Source organism: Hippocampus zosterae, chromosome 3, assembly GCF_025434085.1.
Source record: "Hippocampus zosterae strain Florida chromosome 3, ASM2543408v3, whole genome shotgun sequence".
NCBI classification, from domain to species: domain Eukaryota; kingdom Metazoa; phylum Chordata; class Actinopteri; order Syngnathiformes; family Syngnathidae; genus Hippocampus; species Hippocampus zosterae.
Genome location: NC_067453.1, coordinates 23,718,875 through 23,735,523, shown reverse-complemented (window position 1 = coordinate 23,735,523; position 16,649 = coordinate 23,718,875). Strand labels below are relative to the sequence as shown.

Sequence of the window (16,649 nt, the reverse complement as noted above, 5' to 3'; positions counted from 1 at the left end):
AAGAACCTCACGTGGCATCGAGGTTCTGTTCCTCTAAGCAAGGCACCGAATGGTAAAGGTGTATGGCTTCACAACCGCGTGCAAAAACAGAAAAACACTCCTCACGAACTAGCCAGGAGTGGAACCTAGAATCTTCTGATACGTAGTCAGACGCATTATCCATTGCACCACTAGCCCCACAAGTACTAGTCAACATTTTTTTTGTGGTCCCTTGTGGAGGAATCTTCCGGTACTGAAGAACGTCAAACAGCAAATAAACAGATTCAGCATGCCAAGATCCGGATTCGAAACTGGGTTGCTGCGGCCACAACGCAGAGTAGTAACCACTATATGATCACAGCCGGAAGGAAGCACTAATGGCAGCCAGTTTCAGTTGCTCTGGGCAATGCACCGAATGGCTACCGTGAATGGGTATTTAAAATTTGAACAGGCCATGTGCTTTTCACCAACCATATTGAATAATGGATGCACGACATATTTAACAACTGGGCAGAGGAAGCCGGATTCGGGGTGGATGCTCGGTGATCTCTCACAGCGCCTCACATCGGTACTAGCTGCGGAAAGAAGCACTACAGTACCTGTACTCGGAAAAAGGCGTGCAATACAAAATCTAACTTTTTCTTTTCTTTTTCGACACGACATACCCGTAAAAATGTTCGTATGTACAATTTTTCGTAACTCGGATGTTCGTAAGTCGGGGAGCGTCTGTATTTGTATTGCTCTTCCAGGACCTTTCTTCTCCATCCAATAAATTCTAATTGTAATTTTGTACTGGAGATATTAATCTGACGGTTCTTCTTGAAACCTTTCAAGACCTTTCCCGCCAGTCCAACAAAGGATATTCCAGTCCGGTAGTTGACTCGGTGGAAAAGTGCAACTTTGTGTGGGTTTTCAGACGTCTATTCCTCTTCAGCAATGGGATATCTCTCAAAAGTCGTGGTTGAAAACTTCAAGACGTGGCGAGGGAAACAAGTTATTGGACCATTCATGGATTTTAACTGCATTATTGGCCCCAATGGCTCCGGTAAGCCCCCCCCGACCCCCGCGCTTATTTCCTTTTTTAATTTTCACCACGTTTTGTGAAAGGCGAGCTAACTCTTGGGCGAAGCTAGCTACTAAAATACAGTCCTTGGATTGTCTTAATCTTTGCTCTCATTTTAACTACGTATGTCTATTATTTAGAATGTATGAACTGTTTTATCAACTCGTAAGATGTTAAAACCTACGTTTTCTAGTCGAAAGTTCCCCTTGAAACATGCTCGTGGCTATTAATAATGCTGTTGTGATAACTTGTGATTGAGAAAAAAAATATTTTCAACTTGCTTATCTTCTTCAAATTCGTTCTTTCACCATTATTTTTATGTCTTTTATTGTGTGCCGCTGAAAAGTACTCCCACCAAAAATGCGAATAAAGACATTTTTGTTGTGTTTGTTTCATGTTTAATTATGGTAAATTACATATGCTCAGGACGTGACAACAAAATGGAAATCATTTTTTATTATTCCAGCAAGACCAATGTCCCCGGAAAGAGCGGTAATAAAAGAACAAAACGATGTTTGAATGTTGTTAAAAATTAAGGAATTGTCACATTTTAAAGGTTCCAAAAAGCGGGCAAAATGTCTCAAACTTTCTGCCCGATGGTGAGCGTCTGTGCTACGCGGTGTGCCGCTATTCAGGAATAAGTGAGAGTAAAGATAACCATTTTGAGTCGAGATAAGGGAACGACTACGGGAAAAGCCATATGTGCAGTGCGACCCCCTTCTGCCTGTTGTTTATTTGGCTACCTGAGATTCCCACATCTTATCCCCGTGGACGACTCACCCGCATGATAAAACTACTATAAACTCTCAAGAGAATGAGTAAACTTCGGGATTAAAAGTTACAAGTTTGATTTGAAAGTTCTAAACTTGTGATTTTTAAGTACCGTATTTAGTTCTTGTTAATACAATTTTTTTTCAAGTTGTGCATACCTGATATCAGCAGCACAAGGCATTTCAATGAATTGGAGGTGAAGTCAATGTTTACTGATAACTATGGTTTGTAACAACTATGCTATTCTCAAAACCAGGTAAATCCAACGTGATGGACGCCATAAGCTTTGCAATGGGGGAGCGGGCAAGCTCTCTGCGGGTGAAGTACCTCAGTGACCTGATCCATGGAGCTCACATCGGGCAGCCGGTGTCAGACAGAACCTGCGTCACCATGTTCTACCATCTAAACCAGGACCAGGAGATCATCTTCTCTCGGAGTTTTTCTGGTCAGCATGTTTTCACTTTTGAATTGGCACAAGTATTTGGACTGACAGGAAATGCAAGTGAAGGAAAATGTGGCTTGTCTGTGGGAATTTCCGTCTATTACTATTTTTATTTGTGACTGTATTTTCTCAGGCGAGTCCTCCGAGTATCTTATCAATGGCAACCGAGTTACTCTCAGCCAATACACAGAGGAGCTCGCCAAGATCGGCATCATCACCAAAGCTCAAAACTGCCTCGTGTTCCAGGTAGAAGTTTGGGATTTTATCAGTGCCGGATGGTTAATGCTTGATTTTCAGATCATATTGTGACCGCGTTGGTCACCAGGGAGCAGTGGAGTCCATCGCTTTGAAGAACCCCACGGAGCGTACCAAGCTGTTCGAGCTTATCAGTCAGTCCAAAGAGTTTGCGGCTGAGTACAACCAGAAGAAGGAGGCCATGCTGAAGGCCAAGGAGGACACAAATTTTCAGTTCAACAAGAAGAAATCAGCAGCTGTCGAGACAAAGCAGATATCTAATGATAAATTAGAGGTGAATAGCGTTGGGCGAGTTACTTCTAACCCTTTCAGGTACCACGGTTACTACAGTGGACAGCTTATCAAGTGATCAGGTTACAGAGTGCATAAAACAGTTAAATGACAACAAAATCGAAATAGAATAAACTTAGACTTTATTCTATTCCAATGTTGACCCTTAAAAAAAACAAATAACATTTGCTTGGTCTAGTTGTGACATTCCAAACGTAGTTGTGCTGCCCATGGATCAGTAGTGTTGCAATAATGATTGACACGTGAGAATTTTTAAAAGGGACAGTAAGGAAAAGGCACTCAACAGTCCACAATGACTTAACAGGACAAGAAAAAATACAACTGAAGCTTTTATAAGGCGTGATGGAACCATTTCTTTTTCCTATCCCAGGCTGAAAAATACCAGCAACTGCTCGATGATATTCAACAGAAGCGTGTACAGCTGAGCCTGACTGGGCTCTACTATAATGAGAAGGCCATCGAGAGCACTAGCAACACTCTGAGTGTCAAGCAGAGTGCTGTGGCCGCTCAGAACGCTTCTCTGCAGGACCATGAGCAGACGGTGAAATCCCTCAAGAAGGAGCATGGACGCCTCTTCAGGGAGCAGCAGCAGATGGAGAAAGCGATACGGTAGACTTAGATGCATTTGTGTTCCGATTTTTCAATTTTAGTTGCTTTTGTCACATTTCGGAAAGTATATCTACGAGCCCTCACGAAAAAGGGCAGAAGGTGAATTGAAAGACTTATCTACTGAATTTCATGTCTAGCACCCAGGAGCATGTCCTGTCCCAGTCTCGTTCTCACTTCATCAAAGCCAAAGTGAACACCTCCCATCATCTAAAAAAGATTGAAGAACTTCAAGAGTCTATGAAAAAGTGCCAGAAAGCCTTAGCCCGGACGGAGCAGGAACTTGCTGAAGCCCAACGGGAAAAAGAGGAGCTGGAGAAGACCCGGAAGGTCTATGAGGAACGATTTCGAGAGCAGAGAATGTCCCAGGGCATGGACGTTGAACTGGATGAGAGCCAGGTGAGTGTGTTCAAAGAACTTTAGGTATTATAAATGCATAGTTAATTTATTCATGGGGGACTTGCTCGGTAGCGAGAGCGCTACGAAGAACTCAAGGAGCTGTCCAGGAAGCAGAGTGCAGTGCTGGGTCAGCAAGCCGAGAAGATGCAAATGGATGTCAAGGCAGTCTATGATCAGATAGAGTTTGAGCAGCGCAAACGGAAGGAGCTGCAGGTAATGGCACAATGGAAACTTTGTATACATGACAATTGCTACTGGAAGGTAGGTACAAAAAAATACTCAAGAATAAGAATGGCCAACATGCATGTCTTTGCAACTCATGAATGTCTTTGTACTTGCCCCTCTTAAATTGTGTATGAAACTTAAATGGTCATTTTATAAAGACCTTTTGAACAATTGATTGCCGCAGTTTCCTTCTGAGCTGTTGTTCATTCGAGCGAGCTTCAGATATGCTGCCATCAGCTGGCAGTCTGTTTAATCTAAAAGTCGCCAAAAAATGTCCACCATATCAGCAAGCTCACATCTAATTCGTATGAAATTCGATGGGAAATCTCACATTTTTAGGGTTGAAATGGTGAAGTTGCAAAGGCATCATATGGTGATACTGACTGCTCTGCTATAGGCTGGAATCAAGAACAACAAGACGCAGTTGGATGATTTAAGCCAAAGAGCGGAGAAGCTCGAGCAGTACATCAAGGCTTGCAAGTATGTCATGATGCACTTTCCTTCTACCACTTAACAACATTCTGTGGCTAATTTACAGGTTTACAGAAAACCCACGTGATTTGCGAACGTTAGGGAGACGTAAACATACCACTTCCTTCTTTTAGACATTTTATAATTTTTGTACTTAGAGATACAGTCTCTCTTTTTAGTGTACGGGGTACGTTTTCACCCCAATAACGCAGTTAATTTTCCGTTCGCCGATTTTGCTTCCAATGAACACGCTATATTGTAAATTTCATTATAACTACAAGATTTTTCCCACAAAATAGTGAAAAGACCTTCGTTTCCACAAACTGTAGGAAGGTAACTGATTCTGCGACCTTGCTTATGAACAAAATGTACCTCGGGATTCCCCTATGTTGCCTAGCAAAATTACTGATTGATTAGTACATTGTTGTACTTCCTGAGGCACAGCGCGGTCCTGAGCACATGGTCTGAAAACATGTCTGGTCAACGGAACCAAATCTCGCTGTCTGTGAAGGCTGAATTTGTCTCTTACTTTTGAAAAGCAGTCTCCCAGATGACTACGAATTATGAACTACAACTCATTATTGTATTTGAAGTCGGGCACATACCGTACCTTATGTTGAGCAGCTATCTGTTAGCAGCCGATCCACCACTGCCCATAACGATCCACACTTTTCTCTGCATCATTTTGAGAAGTTTACCACCCTACGTCAGACACATTTGCGAATGGTGAACGCTAACATTGGTGGGGCTTCGCTGTTGTCAGAATTTTTGTTGACATCCCGTACTCTAAAATGGAGTCCCTGTGTGTTTGTTTTTAGGTCATCGCTTGATGACCTCTGTCACGAGGAGGAGCGCTTGCAGGCAGAGTTGCAGCGTGGCAGAGAGCGTACTGCCCAGGTGAAAGAGGAGCTGGCCCAGGTACTGGAGCAACTGAGGGACGCCTGCCTGGATAGCCAGGAGAGCAAACGGCAGCGACAGCGCAAAGAGATGCTGGAAAAGATGCACAGGCTCTTCCCTGACTCAGTGGTAAGAGATGTATGATGAAGATGATTTGAACTGAAAGCAAGACAGGACAAATCTGTCACGTTTCTTGTCCCAGTACGGCCGCCTGTGTGACTTGTGCAGCCCCATCCACAAGAGGTATCAGCTCGCCGTCACCAAGGTGTGCGGCCAATTCTTGAAGGCCATCGTGGTGTCGAGTGTGAAGGTGGCTCAGGCCTGCATCAACTTCCTCAAGGAGGAGCGGGCCGAGCCTGAGATCTTCCTGCCCATCGACTACTTGGATGTAAGTGCTTGAATCTCTGAGCCAGGTGAATTTGTCCGGCCACCAGCGGTTTTGGGAAACACCTGGAAAGGTTATGGAAAATTCATCTGTAAATTATGTTGATTTGCTAACGTCGGATTACGCGTTATCATGTTTGTCCTGCTGAACCCAATCACCTTGTTGTCCTGCCCTGAACTCTGGCCCTCACCTTAAAAATGATCACTTCATCAATAATATGAATTGCAACTTGAATTTTCTTTATCTTGAATGTTACCTGTAATTATCTGCATTTTATCACCTGCACTCGTGAATTTCCTCCACCTCGTTAATTTTATGAGACATCTTTGGAAAGCCAAACACATAGGATGTAACAGGTTTTTTTTTTTTTGGTCTTTTTTCACAGGAGTCAGACCCGCTTGCTTACTAATGAAGCAATTTTTGCAAAAACATTTGTAGTTGGAACGAAAATTTTGAAAATGTGCGTCTTTTCTATCCTTCGGTACTTCAGGAGCGACTTCCAACTGTTTTGTTGCAATCACAGTTAAAGATGACACCCTACGAGAGCAACAACGGTTGGATGACAGTCATGATGTCAGCTGCTTTCGAGCCAGATGCAGCCTGAAAAATTATGCAGAGGCCACCACTTCAAAATTTTATTTGCAGGAAAAAACATTGGCTTCTTAAAGCATGACTTGTTTGGTTGACTGCTTGTGGCATTATTAACCATCAGCTCACATTTTCAGGTGAGTCCCCTGAATGAACGATTGAGGGAGATACCGGGCGCCAGGTTGGTGGTGGACGTTGTGCTCATCAATATGTCCACAAACGTGCCACACCTGAAGAGAGTGGTGCAATTTGTGTGTGGCAACACGCTGGTGTGTGAAACCATTAAAGAGGCCAAGAGCGTCGCCTTTGATGGGGAGCGCCGCCATAAGGTAAACAGTTTGTTCAGATGGGTGCAGGAAATGCACACAATGGGCTTTTTTTTTTTTTAATTAAATTGGGTGCCTTAGACCGTATCTCTGGACGGGACCCTGTTTTCAAAGTCTGGTATAATCTCTGGAGGCTCCAGTGAACTGCGCACCAAAGCTCGCTGCTGGAATGACAAGGATGTTATCAGGCTCAAGACTAAAAAAGATCAGCTGGCTGATGAGCTACAGGCAAGTGAACATACATTAGGTGTTTGATGTGCTCTTAATTCTTTAAGTCGCAAATTGAGCCATGGAATGCATGGAGAAAGTTTTCCAAAGACCCTGTTAAAATTCTAATCAAAACCCGCACCTCTGCACTGGGAGGCGGACATGCTAACCAGTCAATCACCGTGCTGCCAAATTAGTGAATTACGTTTATTTTATTAGTGCCCCGCGATGCATATTATTAAATGAGATGCAATATTAATTTCCTTGCTAAATATTTTGGGGACCCCCAGGCTACAGCTTCAGATCCCCGTGGATCCCCAGTTTGAGAACCACTGATGGAAAGAATATTTGTTGTCTTGTTGTGTGTTTCTTGTGTTGCAGGAACTAATGAGGTTCAGGCGGAAGGAGTCGGACCTGAAACAGATTATTGCACAGGCTCAGGGTGCCCAGACCCGCCTGAAGTATTCAAAAAATGATCTGGATAACCTTGGGAAGAAAAGCATCCCTAAATGCCTTGGGGTAAGACGAGCTCTTGATTTCAATCAGGTTCTCGGTTATTAAAAATGCCAATGCCAGGCACTATGGTGCCACCTGTTCCTTTTTATGTGATTGATCGTTTGGCACATTCTTTTCATTGTTCTAAACACACATTCTTGTCACTCATTGCCACTTGCCGCCAATTGATTCCAGGACATTTCCCATAATGAGAGTGAACTGGCAAACTTGGATGCCCAGATCCAAATGCAGCTGGAAAGTGTGCAGGCAAAGGAAGATGCCTTGAAGAACCTTAAAGGCCAGATTGAACAGGTGCCGTACCTTCAATTAAACGGAGAATCAAAGAAAGGGTCATTATCTCTTATAGTTTCAAGAAATCTCATGGATTTTTTATAGTCGTTAAACTGTTTATTTAGACAGAGGCAATGGTCTTTTCTGACTTCTGTGCTGAGATCGGTGTGGACAACATCAAAGTGTTTGAGCAGGAGCAGCTGAAACATCAGGAAGAGCATGACAGGAAGTGGTATGAATAATATGAGACTGATTGGGATTTATTTTTATGCTGTCTTTTTTTTTTTATTACCTCAGTGGGAATTTGCAATGTACTGTAAATACTTTCAGCTTGCAATTTGAGAACCAGTGCAATCGTTTGAAAGCCAAGCTGGAGTATGAACAAAGTCAACTAGAGAAACAGAAGATGAAGCTCAGTAAAATGCAGTCCTCCATCGACCAGGAAGAAAGCAACATGGCCAAGAAGAGAAAGGTTAGTACAGATGCGCTGTCGTTAATATTTGCGATTTTTCTGTGATTATGAGCAATATAAATACATTTTACTTGACTTGACTAATACAACAATCCCAGAAACCGGCCATAAATAGCAAAAAAACAAAAGTAATACCCTCACCCCCCATGCCAAAAAAGGTTTATACTTGCCTATTTTAATAGTTGAAACTGCAAATACAGCATATCACAAACTGAGTTTAATCTCATTTCTAATCTCTAATTTTACCTAACTAATCTCACAACATTACCTTACAATGAGCAGCTTTCAGGTGGGCGGTGTTGCCATTGGGAATATTTTAATAGTAACCAGGGGCTGGTAAAAAAAAAATGCATTAGTTTGCTTTTGTATTGTCGATGGAGATATTTTCAGCCTCGTATTTTGGCTCACCTTTTAGGAGGAGGAAAAGCTGTTGGTGGCCGTTGAAAAAAATGACAACAAACTGCAGGAGATGAAGAACCAGCTGCTGGCAAACAAAAGGCAGGTAGCGTCTGCCAAAAAGGAGCTGGATGAGAAAATCCTTCTGCTCAAAGAGATTAACAGGTAAAACAAATCACTGATGAAGAAGAACAAATTGCTGCTCCTTTTCTGATGTATGAAGTGTATGCTGCGTGAAATGTATTTACACGACGAAACGTTTTCTCTCAGAGAGTTGGTGAAACTTCAGCGGGAGGTGATGAGTGCCGAGCGCATCCTGGAACAGAAACGTTTAGTCCGACACAACATGCTACTGGCCTGCAAGATCGAGGGCCTGCCAATCAATTTGCTGTCAGGTGACCTGAATGACATCAGCCAAATTGAGGTAAAAAGACAACTGTACTTCCACCTTCTAATCCAATGAATTATGTGTGCAAGTGTCAATGGATCTGATTATATTGTGTGTGGACAGATACAGTATGTATACAGTATATAATACCCTCATTATGACACAATACCCTTTTTGTACACCTAATTACAAATTAAGTGACTGTGTTTGGTTCTCTTCAGCTAGATGAAGGGTCTCAAAGTCCTTCGACCACAATGCACATCTTTGAGAGGGAGGCCCAGTTTGTTGTCGACTACTCTTGCCTGGAAGATGAGAACAGGGTGACGCCTTACTCTTTCATCAATGAATTTAGTATCAAAACCGGCATGCTGTGTTAACATTGTGTGTGTGTGTGCGTGTGTGTGTGTGTGTTTGCAGAATGTGCCTGCGGAGGAGTACGACAACTATCTTGAGGGGCTGAAGGAGGCCCTTCACGCCGTAGAAGAACAGCTAAAACACACAGCCACGCCCAACTTGAAAGCTGAGGAAAAGTTGAGGGAGGTGAAGGACAAGCTACAAGACGTGACAGATGGTACTTTGTGGATTTTTTAAAAATAAATATGTTACAGTTTTGTTCTAAAACACGTGTACCGTTTATTCTGGATTCAATGACTTGACGACGCATGGCAGAATCTCACTACGGAATTTGATTTTGCGCATGCCTGCTCTGCAACAGCGGCTGCGTTTGAGTGTCTTTATTTCATTCACTCACTCCGTCCGCTCCGATCTTAACACAGTAATAACCCGTCAAACCACGGCGAATTGTGGCTTTTGTAGTTGCAATCTCCGAGATGAAGTGCGAACCGTACACCTTACCAAATTTACTACAACATACTTATTACCAACATACTTTAACGATGAATAGCATCAATGGTAAATCAGAGTTTTCTGCCTCCGATTCAGCCTTCAGAGCCAGCACCATTGCCACCAGGAAGTGCCAACAAGAGTTTGAAGAAGTCAAAGCGAAGCGCTTCCGTTTCTTCAGCCAGTGCTTCGATCACGTGTCTGCCGTCATTGACGGCATCTACAAGAGAATATGCTGCAACAAGAGCGCCCAGGTGAGAGGACCACTCTTCGACTCCAATGTGAGACGCTTGTCAAATGATGACATCAAGATATGAAATGTGCTTCAGGCCACTCTGTCTGCTGACAATCCGGAAGAGCCTTATCTCGGCGGCATTAACTACAGCTGCGTGGCTCCTGGGAAGCGCTTCATGTCCATGGAAAATCTATCAGGCGGGGAGAAGGCCATCGCCTCTCTGGCTTTGGTGTTTGCCATCTACAGGTAGTATGATTGACCCCAAAAAAATTATAAAGTGCAGTCAAAGCCAGATACAGGGTTTACGAATTTAACAGAGGTGGGCAAAGTACCACATATGGTCTGCTACATTTTTTTCAAATCTGGCAAACGGAGCATTTACATCATTGGTGCCCAAACTTTTTTGACTGAAGAGCTACTTTTCAAGCCAACGAACCGTCGCAATCGACCATGCATGCACGCGCATACACCAGCCCTGATTTATATAATTAAATTGTTGCATTAATTTCATGTGGGTTTTTTTTCTGGTAAATTATAATGTATGTATTCATTGTTAATGCTTTTATTGATTTATTATATTTTAAAAAATGTGGGAATACATTATTTTAACGTGTATTTATTTTATTAAATTCTTAACTAATCCATTAAAACTAACCCTGATGAAAAACTAATTTTAAATGATAAATAATAATAAATGTTATTGTTCACATCCATATTTTTACTTGACCTGGCCCATCTGTCTTTTAAAAATCAACTGTGCTCTTGAGGTCAACAGTTTTTGCCCATATTTTAACGTGTATTTATTTTATTAAATTCTTAACTAATCCATTAAAACTAACCCTGATGAAAAACTAATTTAAAATGATAAATAATAATAAATGTTATTGTTCACATCCATATTTTTACTTGACCTGGCCCATCTGTCTTTTAAAAATCAACTGTGCTCTTGAGGTCAACAGTTTTTGCCCACTCCTGTTCTAAAATAAGACTTGAGGGGGGGGGGTCTCCTTCTCTCTCCATAGTTACTGTCCTGCTCCCTTTTTGGTTTTGGACGAGGTGGACGCTGCCCTTGACAACTCCAACATCGGGAAGGTAAGCTTCCTGATATTCAGCGAGCTAATTGTTTGGAAGGTGACATAATTGCACTGAACACATCACAAGTAGGGATGTTTCCATCCTTTCGTTTTCTCTAGCACGTATCCTCAATAGAGTCACAAGTGAGCTGGAGCCGATCTTTAGGCAAGGGGCGAGTGCACCCTGGACTGGTTGCCAGAGTCACAGCTTAAACGCAATTCACTCTGCACACACAGTATTTCATGGGACCAATTTTACTCCCAAGTCAAGGCGTCACTTTATATGATTTGGTGCCAAATCATATAAAGCCAAAAACCACTCGTAAAATCATGTGACGTCCATTTTGTGCCTCCAGGTGACTAACTTCCTGCGGGAGGAATCCAGAAAGAAAATGCAGATCATCGTCATCTCCCTGAAGGATGATTTTTTCTCCAAGGCTGACACCCTGTTGGGCATTTACCCGAATGTAAGAATGTAATGTTAAACCAGGAATTGGTAAACTTGCACCCAAGGGCCACATTTCAGTTTTTTACATGGAGCGGTAGGCCTGGTTATTTGCAGATGAATACAAAAAAAGGTCAAATGTGAACGTAAAATCTTTAAAACACTTGTAATATTGATGATACATCATTTTAATTTTCTGATTTATTTGATTCTGGGTGGCACTGTGGTTGACTGGTTAGCACGCCGACCTCATAGTGCAGAGATGCAGGGTTCGATTACGCTCCAGCCTTCCTGTGTGGACTTTGCGTGTTCTCCCTGTGCCTGCGTGGCTTTTCGCCGGGTACTCCGGTTTCCTCCCAGATTCTAAAAACATGCGTGGCAGGTCAATGGGACACTCTAAAATCTAAATGGTCCCTAGGGGTGATTGTGAGTGTGAATGATTGTTCGTCTGTGTGAGACATTCAAATAGTTGGCAATCAATTCAGATAGTACCCCTACAAATACGAGACTTGGAAATGTAACTACTGAGTGGGCTGAATGAAAGGACTGAACGGGTCATACATTACCCGCTCCTGCATTTCCCACTTGACTCGTTTATTAGGATCAAGATGCCATGTTTTTTGCTTTGTTTTTCCCCCAGTTTGATGGCTGTATGTTTAGTCAAATCCTGACGTTGGACCTGCGTGCGTTCCCTATTCTGGAGGACGACAATGGAACACCTACAAGGATCAGAGCCACAGAGAACTTCTTGCAAAGTAGCTCTACATCACATTCATTGTTTCATTGAAGTCATTTTCGCTGAAAAAGAGAAAGAGTTCCTCCTCCATTAGATTTCCTTGCAAGTTTCGTGTTTAATTGTCCCTGTTTTAGAAACAGAAGGGTTTGATATTCCAAATGTGTTCTCTTTGAAATGTGTGTTAACGTGCTCCGATCTTCAGTGTGTTTTAATGACTTCAGGCTACTTGAGCTATTGGTACTTAATGAGTTCACCCGTTTAAAAAAATTCGCCCGTTTCCACCGTGTGTTTTAGCTTCAGTTGGCCTCACGGGGGCGGAAGCGGCCTTTTCAGACGGTTGACCACTGAACACAAAAAGGTCTCAGATCTTTGTAACGTTGTGCAGTTTGTACCTAGAGCTAATTATTACGTTTCTGTTCCTTTACAGTCAATAAATAATTTGTTTAACCACTATGTTGTCAATTTGCCACTCCTTACGTCATCCACCACGTGACCAATATTTACGGAAGTGGCGTCTTTCAGCTTCAAATGACTTCCACCTTCAAATGTCACGCTAAAGAGCAAATAAGCTAAATTGTTACCTAAACAAGAAGTTACCCACAACCGGAATTTGCGCAAGGTTGTATATTGCCAGAAAATGTTAGGGTAGATCAGCTAGTAACCGTCTAGCTTCGTTGGTAAATCCTAGCAAACAGAGCTAGTTTGAGTTTCATTGCCTGCGGAACTTGTCAGTCAGTCAATGATATTCATGTCGTAGTTAAGAAGGTGTTGCACGGTTTCGGTAAATCAGTCGGTGGTGTTTCGTTTGTCGAACATTTGCGGAGTTAGCCTGATTGAACGATAACGTTAGCTGGTTGATTTGCATCATGGGCGCCGAGCATAGCGGAGATGCGGAGCACAAACACTCCGACTACAGTTCCACAGGTGAGCATGTTTTTCGCTTCTTTTTCACGCTCCTTATTAGTAAGATGGTGTTTGTATTGCCATTGTTTTGCCCTTGCTCCCATGATCCATTTCTCTATTGCTCCAGAGTCCAAATCCTGACGTTCACTAGTCAAGAGTAGACCTTTCCTCTCGTTTTGTCACGACTCCTTTCGTTCTCTTCACATTTTCTCTTTCCTTTGTCCTATGTTATTTTTTAAATTTCCCTACCTCACAATTGCGTTGAAATGTTGACGTGGCATATTCGAGAAATGAAAACCGTTGAAACAAATTTTATATATCGCTTAAATCTTAAGCGATTCACTCGCCTGCCTTCTATACAGACAGCGTGAGTTCAATTCCTAGAGTTCTCCCTTTACAGTATTGCATAGCCTGTGAGTGGCTGAAAGATCGGAATGGATACTTGACTGCGCCTGAACGATCATAAGTATTTCTGACTGAATAATAATCTTGACTGTGTATCTAAACCGTTTTATTATTCATTTGGACAGTTGTGGAATGATGGTAAAAGATGAAATTGGACAGAAACTAAAACAAACCATACTCTAATAAACTTGCACGAAAATGTAATCAAATTAACTGGAGGAAAAAAAGCCCAAACGAAATAAAAAAACTATAATGACTACTTAAAAACTCCTAGAACCAGGGTCGCCGCCCGTCCATTTCAATGGCACTTCAAATGTGACTTAAATTGTGTATTGGTGGGTAATAAATGGAACACTTGTCTTTGCAGTGGTTCCCTCTCCCGCCAAGCAGAAGGCGAAGATGGATGACATTGTGGTGGTGACTCAGGGGACTCAGTCCATGAGGAACATCCACAGTGACCCTGATGTCATTAAACTCCAAGAGATCCCTACCTTCCAGCCCCTCTTGAAAGGTACAATGCATCTTTATTTATTGTCTGCCTTTTGAAGATTCAGGCTTGTAGAACAACCCTTGCTGCCCGTTCCAATACTTAAATTCACAAAACATGAGAAGATGATCAGTTTTGCCAACGACGACCAGAGCAGCTCCATGTGCCAGCTCCATGCTGGAATCTCGTAGCAGCGTGAGCCGTACGTCAATTAATTACACGAGTTGACCCTGATTTTGTTGTTTTGACACATTCCTTGTTTCCTCGACAGGGGTACTGAGCGGTCAGACGTCCCCCAGCAGCGTGTGTCTGGAGAGACTGGATTCCGTGCAGGTGCTCCAACTGTGCACCCGCTACCAGGACCACCTGCACCAGTGCGCCGAGGCCGTCTCCTTTGACCAGAATGCCTTAGTCAAGCGCATCAAAGAGGTAAGCTGCACGGGCATAGTCCAACTACAAAATCCTAAATAGAATGCTCACATCAAGATGTAACGTCTGAAATGTCCACGATAGCATCAACTCGTGTCCTTATGTCATAATATTGCTTAATCGATGATACTTATATTTGTGCTGCACTTTTCCGTTATCAAACCGCTTTTTACAGGGCATAGGGACTTACCTGGGCAGCAAATAGCAGAACTGTGCGGATCATTGATACCCACTGACATGCGGAAGTGTGCATGTACATACACTTGTGGTAAAGGCACTTCTACGAACAAACCAGGCTGGACTTCGACATACTTAGCTCGCACCAGTTAATACTTTCGGCCAGCATTTGTGTCAGTGCGTATGTAGAGTGCGATGTCATGCTTTAACGTGCTCGCATATCTCCACGTTTTCTAAATTGCGGTTGTACTCCAGATGGACCTCTCGGTGGAGACCCTGTTCAGCATCATGCAGGAGCGCCAGAAGCGCTACGCCAAGTACGCGGAGCAGATCCAGAAGGTCAATGAGATGTCTATGATCCTGCGCCGCATCCAGATGGGCATCGACCAGACGGTGCCTCTGATGGAGCGCCTCAACAACATGCTGCCGGAAAACGAGCGCCTGGAGCCCTTCAGCATGCGGCCCGATGCAGACTCGGGCACCATGTAAGCCACTCACTAGGAGCCCTGAAATCTGAGGTGAAGGTCGCTTCTGTCTTTTCCTATTTTTGATTTGTATATGGAGCTTCCATCTGGGACAATTTGATTCTCCTGAAACGTAATCTTGGAAGTACGAGACATGAATGAGAATGAGATCTGGATGCCTCACGGTCCTGAGAGACTGGAATTTAAGGGATTTAAAAGCCGTATAATCTTGGAGAAATCACGCACCTGATACACCCAGTGCGGACCTGATAGATTTTCTCTCCACGGGCTTCCTACTCTTCCATTTTGGGACATTGACTCAAGAATAACGGAAGAAGCTTGGACAAACATGACCATGTTAATTTATTTGTTGTTCAACAATGTTTTGAAATGACCACTGCAGAACTGCCAATGTCTTTTATGAAGCCTCATTCACGCAGAGATCCCCACTCCATCTAACACTGCTCAGATTTAGTCATCTTGTGCGCAATGCCATTAAAAGCGTGGTTGACGCGCTGCCATCACGTTACATATGACAAAAGAATGGAATGCAAATATGTTGAAAGGCTGTACGGAAAAAAAAACCCATTAAAGTTGCCAAAGGAAGTCTTAAGTATGTTTGAGTTTAATATTTACAATATTTATGTACAACCCCCGGGTGGAGAAGGAGCTGCGCAATCATAATGACTTACTGTAGTCATGATGCATCAACTGTTGAATTGTTTACATTCTCAATAATAACGTAACAACTATGTTGCTATAAAGTTCAGTGTTATGGAGAAATCAAACTTTATTTGCGAAGGCCGGAACGGAATAATTGCATTTGCATTAAGTTCAATGGGAAAAGATGATTTGACATATGAGCAATGACGTGAAATCACAGAACGAATTTGAACTTGTTTCCCAAGGCACCATTGTATACTTTTTTTGGTTGTTGTTGTTTTGGGAGGTGACTGCTGTTCGAATTTTCAGATATGGGGTATATGCACTGGCTTAATGAAATTGCCCTCGGGTGCCCGAGCTACACATAGTGCAGCATGTTGATGAACGGACAGAGAATGTTCACTTCTAGAAAATCAAGACATTTCCATTGCATGGAGTGACCTCAAGTGTAGACAAAGCATATTATTTTCAAAAAATGATGGGTAGTTTACCGTCAATTTTGCCCGAATTGTCAACTTATACATCAAATGAACAAACGGCTTATTTTTGCCGTGTTTTTTAGAAGCTCCGCGAGGCGTTGTGGCAGCGCGGTTTGCGCTTATCGGGCTCAAAGCTGGTGTGAATGAGGATTTAAAGGATTTAGCTTGGGCTCTGATGGTGAGCGACGCGTGGTATTTTGAAGCTGGTGTGCTTCCATTTGAGAAGGTTTTGTGTGGTGTCAGTCTAAGCTGCAACTTTGCCAGTGTCATTTGGAGAAAAAAAAAAGGTTTTAAAGGCCTTGAATGGAGCGGGGCTTGTTTGAAGGTTACGCAAAAAAAATAAAATTAAAATGTCACAACCCT

At 42.8% G+C, this 16,649-nt stretch overlaps 2 protein-coding genes across 2 annotated transcripts; both read left to right on the top strand.

Moving 5' to 3' along the window:
• The first annotated feature begins 677 nt into the window (after positions 1–677).
• Positions 678–12,730, top strand: smc1b (structural maintenance of chromosomes 1B). The gene is made up of 25 exons (XM_052060593.1): positions 678–1,024; positions 2,070–2,258; positions 2,389–2,501; positions 2,581–2,784; positions 3,172–3,410; positions 3,548–3,806; positions 3,879–4,019; positions 4,429–4,511; positions 5,321–5,528; positions 5,602–5,787; positions 6,510–6,701; positions 6,780–6,926; positions 7,287–7,424; positions 7,596–7,712; positions 7,817–7,923; positions 8,022–8,163; positions 8,579–8,724; positions 8,830–8,983; positions 9,169–9,267; positions 9,365–9,518; positions 9,890–10,044; positions 10,120–10,271; positions 11,048–11,117; positions 11,455–11,565; positions 12,184–12,730. The coding sequence occupies exons 1-25, from the start codon at positions 916–918 to the stop codon at positions 12,328–12,330; spliced, it is 3,762 nt and encodes a 1,253-aa protein (XP_051916553.1). The 5' UTR covers positions 678–915; the 3' UTR covers positions 12,331–12,730.
• Positions 12,731–12,783: 53 nt separating this feature from the next.
• On the top strand, positions 12,784–16,631 carry borcs5 (BLOC-1 related complex subunit 5). Its single transcript, XM_052060578.1, has 4 exons — positions 12,784–13,203; positions 13,955–14,098; positions 14,346–14,503; positions 14,936–16,631. The coding sequence occupies exons 1-4, from the start codon at positions 13,146–13,148 to the stop codon at positions 15,167–15,169; spliced, it is 594 nt and encodes a 197-aa protein (XP_051916538.1). The 5' UTR covers positions 12,784–13,145; the 3' UTR covers positions 15,170–16,631.
• Positions 16,632–16,649: the final 18 nt, after the last annotated feature.